The 18,030-nt window shown below is 39.4% G+C and overlaps 1 protein-coding gene across 5 annotated transcripts in view; it reads right to left on the reverse strand.

Annotated features, from left to right (window-relative positions):
• LOC126427296 (zinc finger protein ZFP2-like) overlaps nucleotides 1-18,030 on the reverse strand; it is a 276,401-nt gene that overhangs the window by 176,782 nt on the left and 81,589 nt on the right. For all 5 annotated transcript variants that reach the window (XM_050089596.1, XM_050089594.1, XM_050089592.1 and 2 more), the window contains 2 exons: nucleotides 15,081-15,173; nucleotides 6,935-6,997 (listed from right to left, as the gene is read on the reverse strand). In XM_050089596.1, the coding sequence (XP_049945553.1) occupies nucleotides 6,935-6,997; nucleotides 15,081-15,173 (156 nt within the window). The remainder of the gene's footprint in view (nucleotides 1-6,934; nucleotides 6,998-15,080; nucleotides 15,174-18,030) is intronic.

Here is an 18,030-nt window from a genome sequence, read left to right on the forward strand (position 1 = left end):
TCTAGCCAACAAATGGATGTCATATCTAACCAAAAGATTGCAAGCAGAAAGTTTTACTTAGTACTTAAATCAATAGACTCTGAGGAAAATAATTCTAACTTGGCAGAAATCATGTATGGGGAGCCCCAAGGCTCAATATTATATCCACTATCTTGCATCTAATATAAAACAAGCAGAATTAATTCTTTTTGCAGGTGACACTAATAATCAGTCCATGCATACATCTGTAAACAGGACATGCTGAACAATGTTCCTCAAAGTATCACTGATTAAATTTCTGCAAATGGTCTCAGGAAAAAAAAAAAATCAATTCTAGGGCTACTACAGCATTGACATGTGTAACACATGGTGAGGAAATAATAAATAGGGTGGAAACTTCAAAATTCTTAAGTCGTCATATTAATGAGAATTTAAACTGAAAAAGTTTCTCCTTAACAACTCCTATTCTCTAGAAGCACTTTTATTACTGTTATGTGTAAAAGAGGAAGTGTAGCAATCACCAACTCACATCTGAATATTTAAAAAGTCTTTTTAATGTTGAGCACGCAGCCATATTTACAAATTAATTTGTAATGTGAAAATAAAATGACTCATTTCACATCATCACAATGTACTGCGCAAAATGATCAATGGAACATGAAACTAACCATCTATCTACTTCACGGTTAAAGTATACTGACATTGCCAGAAGAACAAACCTGAGACAAAGCAAAATGCACGGTTATGGGAGAAGAGTAGTTTACCAGCAAAACATCGGGCATGAATTAATGAGAGTGGAAAGCTATGAGCATTATATGTGATAAAGGTGGGAGGAGATGGCATAAAATAGCCAGGTCAGAAATGAAACATATAGAAAACTAAAAGAGGATGAAGAAAGGAACAGTTACTGTGAAGAAATGCTGAGACCAAAAAAATTAGCATAAATTAAGGGTCGATGGGTGGTGATAACCGAGGACATGTTGTGACACCAGTTCCCACATGCAGAATTCTGAGAAACTGGTGTATGGGGGAAGAATCTAGATGGCACATGTTGTGAAACAGAAACCAAGGTCATAACTATCATGTTGCAGAGCATGTTCTGCAACAGGATATTGTGTGGTGTCAGTATACACCCTCTGTATATGCCTATTCATCCTAACTGAAACTTCATGGTAGACATGCCAATGTAAAAGGCTGAACAGTGTTTATATAGCAGCTGGAATACAACTTTGTCAACACGGCTATGACTGCTTTAAATCATGCCCTGAAATAAGATCCAACATTTTCCCCTCCCTAGCTAGAATAGATTTCCGTTACCCTCCCAGTCTCCTCAGTATCTTGACAGACCCTATGCTCCATCTGCACCCATATCTCTACCCTACAGCTCCTACCCCCGCAACTGTTCCCGCTGTAAGACTTGCCCTATGCAACTTCCTGCCACCAGCTTTGTGTCTGGCAAAACAAACTATCAAAAAGATAGCACCTTGTGAAATGACACATGTTGTATACCAGCTGTTGACAGCCCCCTGTGAAATGACACATGTTGTACTCCAGCTGTTATGTAAACACTGTTTGGCCTTTTACATTGATATGACTACCACCAAGTTATCAATTAAGATAAACAGGCATAGGTGGAGAGCGTATACCGGCAACATACAACATTCTGTTGCAGTGCATGCTCTACAACATGGCAGTCATGACCTTAGTTCCTGTTTCACCATACATGCCATCCGGATTCTTCCCCCGGAGATCAATTCTAAGAACTCTGTAAGTAGAAACTGACACTATAACATGTCCTTGGTTTTCGCTACCCACCTGACCTTAATTTACATTAATTTCTTTGGTCTCAGCATTTCTTCACAATAACTATTCCTTTCTTGAATCATTTTTAATTTTCTTTATCTTTCATTTTCTGACTTGTCTGTATTTTGCCGACCCCCTCCATCTCCGTCACATACAATGCACTTAGCTTTCTGCTCTCATTAGCTCATGCACAATGTGTTGGCAGTAATTTCCATCTTGCATATGACACCATTTTCCACCTTTAAGCTCTCAGGTTGTCAAATTTTCTCTGGTGCAGTCCCTAACAATCAGTATTTCCTTCTCATCCAATCCATAAGTCTCCCCTGACTGGGAGAGGAGTGTGGAGGAGGAGGAGTGGAGGGGGGACGACTTCTGAGCAACTATTTTGAGCTCTACCCCTTTTCCTAAATCTCACCAGTCCTTTTCCTTCACCCGTCTTCCTTCCCCTTCAACCCTCTTGCCACAAGGAGTCACTGGCTCCGAAAGCTTGCAAGCTTTAATACCTTCATGCATGTGCAATCTCACTGCCACTCGGTGAGTAGATTTTTTATCTATACAATTACATTGTATTTTCAAAATAAATGTTATGATGGTTTTGATATTAAATCTCATAAAATACTACATCTCACCAATGCAGTTGCGGTGTGGCTGGCAGCAATGTGAGTAAAATACTTCATTACTTTAGAGAGATGTACTGGCATGTTGGTTGGAGAAATCCTTTTCAAACACACTGCCATTTGACTGTTTTATGGTTTATTAATGTACAGCCCATATTTTGGCCTTTTATGCCATCTTCAAGTGTTTGATTTTACGAGTATGTCTTTTTTTTTCAGGACACTTAACATGTCAGACTTCAAGTTGGCCATAATTTAAGCTTTGAACTTGACATGTTAAGTGTTCTCCAATATATGTTCTAGACATAAAATCAGATGCTTGAAAATGGCATAAAAGTATGTAACCTGGGTTGTACTTAAATAAACAACAAAACAGTCAAATGGCAGTGTGTTCCTTTAAAAAGTATTGTATGACTGTTGCTTAGCAACATCAAAAACTTGCCTAAATTGTCACTGTGTGGTTATGCCAGCATGCCATTGAAGATGCATTAACTCTGCAGTTTAAATTTGCTCTGTATCATTTATGTTAATAGTCATTACATTTAACTGAACTATTTATGAGTATAAAGGTTTTTAAATCAACAGAACATCCCTTCCAAAATAGCATTCAGTATCATATTCCAATACATTTCATTTTTTATTTTTTATTTATTTTTTGTCCTGGATATCCCCATGTAATCTACATCTGATACTCTGCAAACCACATGGTAATGCATGGCAGAGGATATGTCCCATTGTACCAGTTATTACAATTTCTTCTGTTCTCTTCGTGTATGGAGCATTGGTAGAATGAGTGTTTGAATGCATCTGTGCATGCAGTAATTATTCTAATATTATCCTCATGATACCTGTTTGACTGATACACAGGAGGTTGTAGTATATCCAAGCTGATTCTTGGAACTTTGTTAATAAGACTTTCTCAAAGCAATTTATGTCTGTCTTCAAGAGGCTGCCATTTCAGTTCCTTCAGTATCTCTGTAAGACTCTTCCATGGATTAAACAAACCTGTGACCATTCATGCTGCCCTGCTCTGTACACATTCAATAGCCCAGGTTAGTCCTAATTGGTAAGGGTCCCACACACTCAAGCAATATTCTAGGATGGATCGCACACGATTTGTAAACAATCTCTTTTGTAGACTGATTGCACTTCCCCAGTATTCTAGCAATAAACCAGTCAATAATTTGCTTTACTGATGACTGAACCTATGTGATCATTCAATTTCATATCCCTAGAAAGTGTTACAACCAGGTATTTGTGTGAGTTGGCCGATTCCAACAGTGACTCACTGATATTTTAGTTATGGGGTACTACTTTTTCATTTTGTGACGTGCACAATTTTACATTTCTGAGCATTTGGAGCAAGTTGCCAATCTCTGCACCATGTCAAAATCTTATCTAGATCTGACTGAATATTTATGCAGCTTCTCTCCAAATAGTACTTCATTATAAATAACTGCACCATCTACAATAAACCTGATTTTGCTAGAAATATTGTCTGCAAGGTTGTTAATATACAACACGAATAGCAAGGGTCCCAATCCACTTTCCTCAGTCTCAGCTGAAGTTACTTCCACATCTGACAATGTCTCTTCGGCCAAGATAACATTCCTGTGTCCTCCCTACTAGAAGGTACTCAATACAGTCACAAACTTCACTTCATACCCATAAGATTATACCATTGACAACAAGAGACTGAAGAGCACTCAGAGAGTCAGTGCAGGCAAGGAATTTACCAGACATGACACATCTCATTTGATCCATCACAATCAAGAGTAAGTATTCCAAATTAAATTTTCACTCTGCAGCAGAGTGTGTGCTGATCCTGGTAGATTAAAACTGTGTGCTGGACCAAGACTCGAACTCAGGACTGCCTTCTGTGGGCAAGTGCTCTACCAACTGAGCTACCTAAGCATGATTCACAATCTGTCCTTACATCTTCATCTTCACTTCTGCCAGTACCTGGTCTCCTACCTTCCAAACTTCACCGAAGCTCTCCTGCGAAACTTGCAGAACTAGCACTCCTGAAAGAAAGGATATTGCGGAGACATGGCTTTGCCACAGCGTGGGGGAAGTTTCCAGAATGAAATTTTCACTCTGTAGCAGAGTGTGCACTGATATGAAACTTCCTGGCAGATTAAAACTGTGTGCCAGACCGAGACTCAAAATCGGGACCTTTGCCTTTCACGGGCAAGTGCTGTACTATCTGAGCTACCAAAGTATGACTCATGACCCACCCTAACAGCTTCACTTCTGCCAGTACCTCGTCCCCTACCTTCCAAACTTCACAGACGTTTTACACTGTGCACCTGTAGTCCAGTTGCAATTGAATGAAAGCCTTATAAAACTGGAGCACACATGCCCTGTCCTGTCAGGATCCTTTCTCTTCACGTCCTGCAAGTGTGGTACCCATGAAAGCATGGAGGCAAAAATGACACCCAAAAACTAAAGTTTTTAAAAGGGAGGATGGTGTTCGACATATGCAATTCAAGTAAATTAAAATTATGATGAGAACAATTGAAATGAACACACAAAACGTCTCTGCAGAAAACATAAAACCAGTCTTTACAGCCCTCTCCTCCAGCATGTAGCAAGTATGCACAAACATACGAGATCCTCTATGCTTGGAATATAGGGAGGTGATGTGAGAGAAAAAATCTAAACATACCATCAAGCACAGTATGGCTTTCTTAAACTGTAGTATTTGCAAGATTTTAAAATGTTATACAACACCTGGATATGCATGTACATCTGAGACAGCAACAGTCTCCTGAGGTATGCCTTGCTACTCTGTATTCCATCTATTCATCATAGAACATCCAAGACACATATTACTTTAGAGCACATTAACATGCTAAAAATATAGGAACTTCTAAATTCTGTTATGTGAATATGCAACCTCATCAGTCATAATTTTCCATCACTTTGATATACTCACCAGAAAAGTGAATACACTGCTGGGAAAAAAATAGTACACCCTTTTAGAGGTTTCCAGTTCACTCATGACTTATTGTTGCAACAGTGCATATGGATTACATGAAATTGTTGCATTTACAGATCAATAGCACAAATGGTTCTGAGGTGTCATGTATAGACCCATGCTAAAACACCCATATTGGTATGTGGTGTAGCCTCCACAAGCAACAATACAGGTGGTGACTCTGACATCTAGTCAGTCATACAGTTGGTGAATACTCTCCTGCAATATATTATGCCATATCCACGTGGCCTGTTCACATAATTCTGTATGAGTTGCTGGTTGATGAGTCACAAGTCTCATTTCTTGTTCCACTGTATCCCACATGTGCTAATCTGGAGACAAGCCCAGAGATTACACTGGCCAGGGAAGTTGCAACATGTCTTGTAGAGCATGTTGACTTTCACAGGGAGTATATTGGTGAGCATTGCCCTTTTGCAAAAACACATCACATCCCCGTTGCAAGAATGGCAAAAGAACAGGTCTAACAACATTCTGCATGTAATGAGCACTGATTATCTTTCCCTCCAGAAACATAGAAAGCGAACAAGAGTTGCAGCTTGACCCTTCCCAGGCCATGAGGCTTGGGGTGGGGATAGTGTGTCTGGGATGAATGCACTCTACAACACAGCGATCACAAGGTCTACGTCGTACACTTGTGTGGAGGTAGAAATTGCCTTCACTGCTGAAGACCATGGCATGCCATTCAATCTGCCAAGTGATCCTCCAATGGCACCAGTCGATACACGCACATTGATGCTGTTGTGTGAGTGACGTGTGTGTCCATAGCCCCACTGCTAATAACCAGTTCACAACAGTATGTCTGGGCTTGCAAGCTGTCTTATCCGTATTGCTGTAGCTGAACAATCTGCCATTGTTTCCCTTACAACAAAATGATACCGGCAGGTGTCTGTGCCGTGTTGATGTCCAGAATGTTGTCTAAGGGTGTGAGACTGTCATGCGACTTCTGATACCAGCACTGTTGCTCAACTGATGCAGCACATCCAATATGTGTGGCAGTTCTCTGACGGGACCACCCCTCCAATGGAAAGGCCCCAAACTGATCCCTCTCAGGATAACAGAGTCGGCTGTAGGAAGCATGAATGCATCTCTGTGGCATGGTTGCCTGCTTTCTTCACTCACCTGCACCACACTGAGCATTCTGTGAGCATACCATATTAAAGGGTAAACACAGGTGTCCCACATGATGAAAACATTTTCAGTGTACCTACTATCCCCCATGCAGCATACGCTATCATCACATCAAAACTGACATCATCTTTCCAAGTAGAACTTTAATTCATGTTACAAGAATATTTTCAAAGTTATTTACTCACACAATCATACAGAATCAGTCATTCAACAGCTCATAAGGACTTTGGCTCTTTATCAACTGTGTCAGTATACACAGCACCAGAATATTTGAAATTGTCATGATTTTAAATAATGTCATATAAAGCTCTCAATACATGCTTCATCTTTCTCCTCTTAAATATAATTTTATTTGCTATGTAAAAAAGCATGTGGCAGCAAAAAGTAATAAGAAATATGTATGGCTTACCTCACCATCTGTTACACTCAATGGATCACACTCATCAACACGATCATTCTCTGATGCCAAGACCTGTAGAAATTGAAGAGAATCAATACAAAAATAAAAATGTATTTAATTGACAACACAGTATCAAAGCTGTCTCTTTCCTTTTATGTTGTATATTAAACTAATCTCACTATTATTTGCTTTTAAATGTCTTATTTTGTAGTTATTATGGATGGGAAGTCAAAGATAAAATACAAACAGTTGCTTTATGATGCATCTCATCCTACTGTAGACACAAAGTTACTGACATAATTATATTGCCACAAGCATGTATTGATGTAGTCTAGCCAAATACATGACAGTAAGTGACATTAGTCCCATAAATCAGCTACACAGTTTAAATAATCTGACATAAGATACTTATTAATGACACCATGCTCCTGAATTAGGTCATAGGAAACTTTTAATCAGTCATGTTTTCGGCGCAGCCAGACTTTACATAGTTGTAGGCTGCAACCCTTTCCACGTACGTTCATTACGTGAAAATGCGTTGCCATACATGTGTAAGGTAAATACAAAGTGAAAAAAATGAAACATGCAATTTTTGGCACAGACCAGAACCTAGAAATATGTATTTGGTGGTTGTTACTGAAAAACCCTTCTCTTCTGACTGTAGCAGTCTATATTCACAATTTAAGGAAGGAAGATTGGGTTTAATGTCCCATCTACATTGAGATCATTAGAGATGGAGCACAAACTCTGATTTTGTCAAGGACAGGGAAGGAAACCAGCTGTGCACTTTGAAAGGAACCATCCCAGCATTTTGCCTGGAGCAATTCAGAGAAATCATGGAAAACCTAAATCTGAATGGCCAGATGCACATTTGAACTGTCATCCTCCTGAATGTTGGTCCAGTATGCTAACCACTGCACAACCTTGCTTAGTTCCACGGGTGAGCTGTCATGACAGAAAACTTAGTCAAAAGTTTGTGGAAAGTTTAATGCTGATTTCTTAGAAAATTCAAACTGGGAAAATAATGAGCTTGAAACATTATTCTGCTCTTACAATCTGACTGAAGTATGCATTTTCCAAAATATATGCAGCAAGATCTGATCCAATCCAATAGATGTAATTTTCACAGACAGAGCTGAGCCGAAAAAACTTAAAATTTGCCTCAATGTTGATGTTCTATACAGAGACCATGATTGATACAAAGCAAAAATGTGTGACCCACTGTCCAAGTGACTAAATGGCAGACTACAAACCCTCAATCAGTAATTAAGATTTTTATTCTGTCACTTGCCCACTTTTGTGGTCTTGCAGTAGTGTTCTCGCTGCCAGAGCATGGGGTCCTGGGTTCGATCCCCGATGGGGTCAGGGATTTTTACCTGCCCCGAGATGACTGAGTGTTATTGTGTCGCCCTCATCATCATCATTCATCCCCATTATGGTTGGAGGATGGCAACGGCAAACCACCTCAATTAAGAACTTGCATAGTACGGAGGTGCAGGTCTCCTGCATCATTCCCCTATGCTCTGTCAAGAAGCATGGGACTTCTGTCACTTACAACTTCTATCATTACTGGAAAGTTTAGATTAGATTAGACTAATACTCATTCCATACATTATAAATGCAACACATTTCAATAATGTGGAAGATGTCTGTTTAACAAAAGTATTCTTTACATAACATAATTCAATTTTTTAAATAATGGGTAAATTACTAATTTATATCTAATAATTCATCTACTGAGCAGAAGAGGCTGTCATTCAGCAATCTTTTTGTTTTAAATGCAGGTTGGCTATCTGTCAGACTTTTGATGCTATTTGCTCAATGACCAAACCTGTACTAAACCTATTGTGGGTATATCTAGTTCCTTAAATAAATGTCACCAAGATGATTTTGGGTGGACTTCAGCAACTATCCTGATCACATGGTTTTGTGCAATAAACACTTTTACCTTAATGATGAATTACCCCAAAATGTGACTTCACATTAAAGCAGTGAATGAAAACAGACATAGTAAGCTAATTTACTGATATGTTTATCACCAAAATTTGCAATAACCTTGATAGCATAAGTAGCCAAACTTGAAAGTTTCAGCCAATCATCAATGTGTTTCTTCCAATTTAATATCTTAGTTAATGCGTGCACCCAAAAGTTTTCAGTGTTCTGCCTCAGCTACATACTTCTATTCAAAGTTGGTATTTATTACTGGTGTTATGTCCTTTACTGTACAATAGTGTATATACTTTGTTTTATCAGAACTTAATGAGAATCCAGTCTGCAGAGAACCACTTAACAATATTCTGAAAAACATTATTTTTACAATTTCCTCACGTAATTCTTGTTTGTTGGGTGCAATTACCATACCTGTATCATCAGCAAAAAAGAACTATGTAGCTTTGCATATTAGTCAATATAAAGTGGCAAGTCATTACTATGTATTTTTTAGAACAATAATGGACCTAATATTGAACCTTGTGGGATCCCATTCTTGATACCTCCCAAGTCTGAATAATCAGCTGATTTTTGTGCATTATGTGAATTGGTCATTTCAACCATCTGCACCCTTCCTGTTAAATAAGAATTAAATTATATCTGCACTGTCCCACTCATACCTTAATGCATCAGCTGATCTAGAAGAATTCCACCATCTACACAGTCAAAAGACTTTGAGAGATCACAAAAAATCCCCATGAGTGACATTTGGTTATTCACAGCATTTAATGTGTGTTCTGGTATACCCCTTTTCTGTTCGAAATCCTTTCTGAAAACCAAACTGACAGTTTGTTATAAATGTGTGAAACTACTCTTGAATACATTACTTTTTCAAGAATTTAGGATGAAACTTTTAGAAGTGATATTGGGTAGCAGAAGTCGGTATCAGACCTACCCCCATTTTTATTATTAGGTGACATGAAAAATGCCAAGCAGCTAGCTTTAGAATCCATATTAAAGTATAGAGCGACTTTTAAGTGACTGGGTAAGTCATTCAGACGTTGCAGAAGGGCGTGAGAGTACTCTCTTGGTAAGTCAAAACTCGTTATGATAACATTTTTGAGACTCGAGGCTGAAATACAGAAATTTTTAAAAAATGTGTGATCACTGAATTTCTTTAAGGCAGAACACCCGGTCTGTTTAAGCAGACTGATAAGCCAGAACATTATGACCACTGATCTACTATCAATATAAACCTGTTCTAGCAACAATAGTGTCATCTGGGGAGGAAAAACCACTGGTCACACACAAACGGTACAGGTTGTATCAGTGAGCATGCTGTCCATGTGTAGTATGAGGAACAAGTGCCATCTATCTGAGTTTGACCGAGGGCAGATTGTGATGGCTCAGAAGCTCAACACCACCATTTTCGAAATGCACAACTTGTTGGATGTTCCAATGTGTGGTGAAACCAAGCTGAAACATGTCCAGAAGTAATGGGGTTTTGCAGCCATCCATCATTGCAGATGTTGAATGTTACAGGCTGGGCATACTGGTAGAACGGGACATGTGGCAAACTGTGACAGAACTACCATCAAACTATCATGCTGGGCAGTTAGAAGTATCTGTGAACACACAGTGCACTGAACACTCCTAAAAATGTGCCTCTGCAGCTGACAACCCATGCATATGCCAATATTAACCCCACATTGGCAACCATGACTAAAATAGGCACATGACCATCAGCAATGGATGTAGGCACAGTGGCAGAGCATTGCTTGGTCTGATGAACCCTGATATCTTCTTCATCATGCTGATGGGAGGGCACAAATACTTCATATTCCAGCAGAAAAGCTCCTTGGCACCTGTAGTGTGGAATGGAGACAAGCTGGCGATGGCTTCATTATGCTTTGCGGAACATTCATGTGGGAATCTGTGGGCATCTATCGGTCCAGTGGAGCTCTTGCAAGGCACCAACATGGGCTAGGAATATAGTACACTGGTTGCAGACGTAAACCCCTTCATGACAATTGTGATTCCAACTGGCAGTTGTGTTTCCCAACAAAATTATGTGCCATGCCACAAGGCCAGGAGTGTGATGGGGTTGTACAAGGTACACAGTGATGAGTTCATATTGCTGTGCTGGTCCCCAAACTCGTCAGATCTGAACCCAACTGAACATATCTAGAATGTGATTGAACATGACATCAAAGGTCATCATCCCCCTGCCCGGAATTTACGTGAATTAGGTAACTTGTGTGTTCAGATGTGATGCCAGCTCCCTCCGGCAACCTACCAAGGCCTCAATGCTTCCATGCCATGACACATACCTGCTGTTATCCATGCCAAAGGTGGACATACTGGCTATTAGTTATTTCTGAGTCATCAGTCTTCTGACATGTTTGATGCAACCCACGACAAATTCCTGTCCTGCGCCTCTCAGAGTAGCAACTGCAACCTACAATCTCAATTACTTGCTGGATGTACTCCAGTCTCTGTCTTCTATAGTTTTTGCCATCTACAGTTGTAGTAACATGGAAGACATTTTTTGATTTCTTAACAGATGTCATATCATCTTGTCCCCTCTTCTCATCCATGTTTTCCACATATTCCTTTTCTCTTCAATTCTATGCAGAACCTTCTACTTCCTTACCTTATCAGTCCACCAAATTTTCAACATTCGTCAGTAGTACCACATCTCAAATGCTTCAAATGTCTTCTGTTCTGGTTTTCCCACAGTCAATGTTTCATACCATACAATGCTATGCTCCAAACATATGTTCTCAGAAATTTCTTCCACAAATTTGATACTAGTACATTTCTCTTGGCCAGGAAAGCCCTTTTAGCCAGTGCTAATCTGCTTTTGATGTCCTCCTTGCTCCGTCCATCATTGGTTGTTTTGCTGCCTAGATAGTAGAATTCCTTACCTTCATCTACTTTGTGACAGTCAAGCCTGAGGTTAAGTATCTCGCTGTTCTCATTTCTGCTGCTTCTCATTACGTCTTTCTTCAATTTACTCTCAATTCATATTCGTACTTATTAGACTGTTCACTCCATTCAGCAGATCATTTAATTCTTCCTCGGTTTCACTTAGGATACCAATGTCATAAGTGAATCATGTCATTGATACCCTTTCACCTTGGGTGTTAATTCCACTCTCGAACCTTTCTTTTATTTCAATCACTGCTTCTTCAATGTACAGATTGAGCAGTAAGGGCGAAAATCTAAATCCCTGTCTTCCACCCTTTTTAATTGAAGCACTTCGTTCTTGGCCATCCACTCTTATTATTCTCTCTTGGCTCTTGTGCATACTGTATATCACCCATCTATATAGAATTTCGAACATCTTGCATCATTTCTTCTGGGTCAACAAATCCTATGAACATGTCTTGATTTTTCTTTAGTCTTGCTTTCATTATCAATGGCAATGTCAGAATTGCTTCTTGGTGTCGTTACCTTTCCTAACGCCAAACTGATCATCATCCAACACATCCTCAATTTTCTTTTCCATTCTTCTATATATTACTCGTCACCAACTTGGATGCATGAGCTGTCAAGTCTTCGGAATTGTGTGGGTGATATTTTTCCAAGATCAGGTGGTGTGTCGCCAGACACGTACATTCTACACACCAATGTGAATTAGTCCTTTTGTTGCCACTTCACCCAATTATTTTAGAAATCCTGATGGAATGTTAACTATCCCTTCTTCCTTATCTGGTCTCAAGACCTCCAAATCTCTCTTAAATTCTGATTCTAACACTGGATGCCCTCTCTCTTCTAAACTGAGTCCTCTCTCTCTTCTTCTATCACATCAGACAAATCTTTGTCAGTAGTACCTGCCCCATAGAGGTCTTCAATGTACCCTTTCCACCTACTCACTCTCTCCCCTGCATTTACCAGTCGAATTCCCATTCCACTCATACTGTTACCACCCTTGCTTTTAATTTCACCGAATGCTAGTTTGACTTTCCTATATTCTAAATGTAAATGGCGTGTGACTAGAGCCTCCCATCGGGTAGACTGTTTGCCGGGTGCACGTCTATCAATTTGACGCCACTTCGGCGACTTGTGCATCAATTCCTATATGCTGAGCCAGTCCTTCTGATAATCACTTCTTTTTCGATTTCTTCAGATCTCTCATTCGGTCATTTCATGTTAGCTTCCCTGCACTTCCCATTTTTTTTCATTTCTCAGCTACTTTTATTTCTGTATTCCTGAATTTCCCTGTTCATTTTTGTACTTCCTTCTTTCACCGACCATCTGATGTAGTATTCTGTTACCCATGGTTTCTTTGCAGTTACCTTCTTTGTACCTATGTTTTCATTCCAACTCCTGTGACTGCCCTTTTTAGAGATGTACATTCCTCTTTACCTGTACTGCCTACTGTGCTATTCCTTATTGCTGTATCTATAGCCTTAGGGAACTTCCTTCTTTCACCGACCATCTGATATAGTATTCTGTTACCCATGGTTTCTTTGCAGTTGCCTTCTTTGTACCTATGTTTTCATTCAAACTCCTGTGACTGCCCTTTTTAGAGATGTACATTCCTCTTCACCTGTACTGCCTACTGTGCTATTCCTTATTGCTGTATCTATAGCCTTAGGGAACTTCAAGTGTACCTCGTCTTTCCTTATCACTTCCGTGTCCCACTTCTTTGCTTACTGATTCTTCCTCATTAATTTCTTAAACTTCAGCCTACTCTTTATCACTACTGGATTGTGATCTGAGTCTCTACTTGCTTGTGTGTATGCCTTATAATCCAGTATCTGATTTCAGAATCTCTGTCTGACCATGATGTAAACTGAAATATTCCCATATCACACAGCCTTTACCAAGTATATCTCCTCCTCTTGTGATTCTTGAAATGATTATTCGCTATTACTAAATGAAGTCTATTACAGAACTCAATTAGTCTTTCTCCTCCCTCATTCTTTGCCCAAGCCCATATTCTCCTGTAACCATTTCTTGTACTTCTTCCCTAGAACTGCATTCCAGTCCCCCATGACTATTAGATTTTGATCTCCCTTTATCTACCGTATTGCCCTTTCAATAACCTCATACACTTTTTGTATCTCTTCACCTCAGCTTGCGACATCAACATATATAACTGAACTATCATTGTCGGTGTAGGTTTCCTGTTGATTCTGGTAAGAACAACCATATCACAGTAAGACACTCTCTGCACTACCTTCTTATTCATAATGAGTCCTCCTCCCATTATACCACTTTTTGCTGCTGTTAATATTAGCCTTTATTTATGTGACTAGAGGACTTTGTATTCTTTTCATTTCACTTCACTGACCCACACTATGTCTAGATTGAGTCTTTGCATTTCCCTTTCTGAGATTTTCTAGTTTAAAAGGCTTCTGCCATTCCACACCTCGACTCATAGAACTTTATCCTTTTGTCGGTTACGCAATCTCTTCCTCACTGTCACCTCCACTTTGGCAGTCCCCTCCTGGAGATCCAACTGGGGGACCATTCTGCAATCTTTTGCCAGTGGACAGATCAACATGACACCTTTTTCAATTACAGGCTTCATATCCTGGGGATACACGTCTTGTGTATTTAATGCCATAGTTTCCATTGCCTTCTGCATCCTCATGCTGTTACTCATTGCTCATTCTTCTGTCTGTGAGGACAGTTGCCCACCCCAAGGACAAGAGAGTGCCTTGAACCTCTGTCTGCTCCTCCACCCTCTTTGACAAGGCCATTGACAGAATGAAGCTATTAATAATGTTCTGGGTGATCAGTGTATGATCACATTTAATAACTTTTTCACTCTGGAAAATACAACACAACCATATATATATATATATATGACTGATTCATTGGAAATACAAGAGAAACCAATGTATTCATCTGCAATGCACTAATGATAGTTATTGTGGGGCAGATTCTTTGATAACCCAAGCATACTTCAAGATGTTACATCTGTACTAAACGTGAATTTAAGGCATCCACCACAAAAAAGTAACACACAAAGTAACTACTATCAAGAAGGATGACTAAAAATATGATTGAAAATACTGTTCCAAGCTCTGTATTAATTACAGCCCTGACAGTTTGCAAATAAGTTAACCAAAGTGCAATAATACAAGAATGCTGGAAAATTGATAACAGCTAATCTATGCTTAACTCACTGTGAGGCATCATTTACGTTCCATAATTGGCTAATGACATATTTTTACTCCACATGCAATGCATCTATAAAGTGAATGCTTACAAAGTCCTCAGTTTCTTCTGCTTCCAAATTTAGTTCCAGATACTCCCCGACAGAATCAGTGGACCCTGACCTTACTAATGGATCTTCAAGATACTGAAAAAAGAAAACAAAATCAAAATGAAAACTGTTTATACATTTACATGTACATATAACATGGTGTTCAACAAGTACTTACACACACACATATATATAATATCTTTTCAGAGATTCTCATCTACAATTCACAAGGAAACTTAATTAAGTAAATTTGTTCCCCAACTATTTACTATCATATATCTACATGACGTGACCCACATATTACACATGGGTCTTTGCTGAGAACCAGTTGTTTTACTTACATAACTTACTTCATGGCATTTTCATGTCCTTCGCTTTATATTCTGGTGCATATCCTGCCTTCAGTAACAGTGTTATCGATGTTCCATCTGGTCATTTTTCTGTAAAGACTTCATTCAAGTGTTACTTCTAGAGGTCCTCTACTAGGTGCATTTCCTTGGGCATTCTCGTTCTTAGGAGTTTTGGTTTGACTTTGTTCAGACATGCATATCAGTTGCCCAGCCCACTTAAGTGTCTTATACTTAATTACTGTAGAACAATATGTTTTCATGGCATTTCTCGCAATTTTTGGTAATTGGTTCTTCTGTCACATTGATCAATATTTATCTTACAAAGGTCATCATCAAGATTCTATGTTGGCGAGGTAACAGTCCTCATCACCTGCCTTGGCCATACAGAAACTTTCAGCTGCATGTATCACCACTCAAATCATAACTGTATCATTATCTAGATTTTAAGATTTTTAGAAATAGTGTGCAAAATTCCCATCTTTTTATAACAAATTATACTAGTGGTTGATCAAAAATGTTCTCTTTTATATTCATGCCGAAGCTGGGGTTTTCAGGCGTGCTACTTTTACATCTAATACGTAATTTCTCCCCCTTAATACCTTGACTGCTACATGCAAGACTTAACAGCTACCCCTTGGATGCTTTAATATCACTTGTCTAGCTGTAGGATGACTGCTGAATCCTGCCAATGAATTCACAATTAGTTACTTGCTGTCTGTGAATGTCATAATTATTAACAGTAGCTGTTTTATCACTACGACAAATGTGGCATAGCAACACACAGTTTTGCATGAACAGTATTTCAGCCTCTGCAGATGCCCAGGTTGCTGGTTGTTGCACAAAGCAATGCATCATCTGGCATAATGAAGCATGCACAAATATAGCATGAAGCTGAACCACACATCAGACTGTGATTCCATTCTTTTTCGTTTTGTTGTGAATTCACCATACAAAATTAAAGTAAACAGCTTTGAAAATATGAGTGGAGTTGGTTGGAGGTGTCCAGGAAGTATGAATCTTAAATTTGGGAATGATCAAGAATGCCTGAGAGTGTGAAATAATGTTATACAGTAATGGAGGATGTAATGTATCAGGAAACTAATGGCTCAAATGGCTCTGAGCACTATGGGACTTAACTACTGAGGTCATCAGTCCCCTAGAACTTAGAACTACTTAAACCTAACTAACCTAAGGACATCACACACATCCATGCCCGAGGCAGGATTCGAACCTGCGACCGTAGCGGTCACGCGGTTCCAAACTGACGCGCTTAGAACCGCACGGCCACACCGGCCAGCAGGAAATTAATGAAAAGGTGTGTAAACACCTGGTAATTACATTGGAGAAGGAATGCCATTATACTGGTCCAAAAAACAAAGAATGGTATAATTATTAGAAGTTCATCTGGAAACATTTTGCCATTTTGACGTAAATTCCATTTGCAAGATATGATTTACCTATTAGTGAGATTTCTTAAATTCACTGACACAAAAAGAACAATGCCAAGAAGGAGATGTGTGATATAAATGAAAGTTGGTAGGGATGTTTCTATATCTGAAAGATGATGTCTATTCCAATTTCGCTACAGTCACAGATGAGTGGTGCAAGTGGCACCACTATAGGGATACAAATCACGTTTGCTTTAAATACTCATTGTAATGGTCATGAGCATCAGTTACCTTTCAGACTGGATGCGATGAGTTGATGGCAGTAAAGGATACCTTTAAGGCAACAGGGATGGCATTATCAACATGACACAGAGTTGGAATGAGGTTATGTAATAGGGCTATGAGAAGCTGGATGTTCCTTCTGCAATACTGTAGAAAGACTTGACATTGTAAATGATTGCTGGCAGTGGTGGTCAGAGGAACGTACAGTTGAAAGAAGACCAGTCTCTGGATGGTCACATGGAATTACTGAGAGATGAGGCCATCGTGTTTGGCATATGGATCTGGCACACTATACTGCTTCTGCAGCAGCAATTTTAACAGCAGTTAGCACCATAGTGATACAACGAACTGTTACAAATCAGTTACTTCAAGGACAGCTCTGAGCCAGAAACAATGTAGCATGCAGTCCACTGACCCTGAACTACCACCATTTGTGACTTCAGTGGTGTGAATCGAGAGTTCATTTGAGGACAGGGTGGAGCTCTGTTGTGTTTTCTAATGAAACATAGTTCTGCCTCAGTGCCAGTGATGGCCGTGTGTTGGTTAGGAGGACAGTCGAGGGACTGAAACCATGATGTCTGTATGCTAGACACACTGCACCTACACTTGGAGTTATAGTCTGAAATGAAATTTCATTTGACAGCAGAAGCACTCTCATCATTGTCCCATGCACCCTGATTGCAAATCTGTATGTCAGTCTGGTGATTTCATCTGTTGTGCTCCCATTCGTCAAAAGCATTCCAGTGGGTGTTTACCAACACAATAACACTGGCCCAAATATCGCTATTGTAGCCCAACATGTTCTACAAAATGTCAACATGTGGCTTGGGCCTTCTCGATCATCAGATCTGTTTCCAATCAAGCATATACGGAATGTTATAGACAACACCAGCATCATCCACAAACAGCATTATCCATCCCTCTACTGACTGA

Source organism: Schistocerca serialis, chromosome 11, assembly GCF_023864345.2.
Source record: "Schistocerca serialis cubense isolate TAMUIC-IGC-003099 chromosome 11, iqSchSeri2.2, whole genome shotgun sequence".
In the NCBI taxonomy this organism is placed as follows: domain Eukaryota; kingdom Metazoa; phylum Arthropoda; class Insecta; order Orthoptera; family Acrididae; genus Schistocerca; species Schistocerca serialis.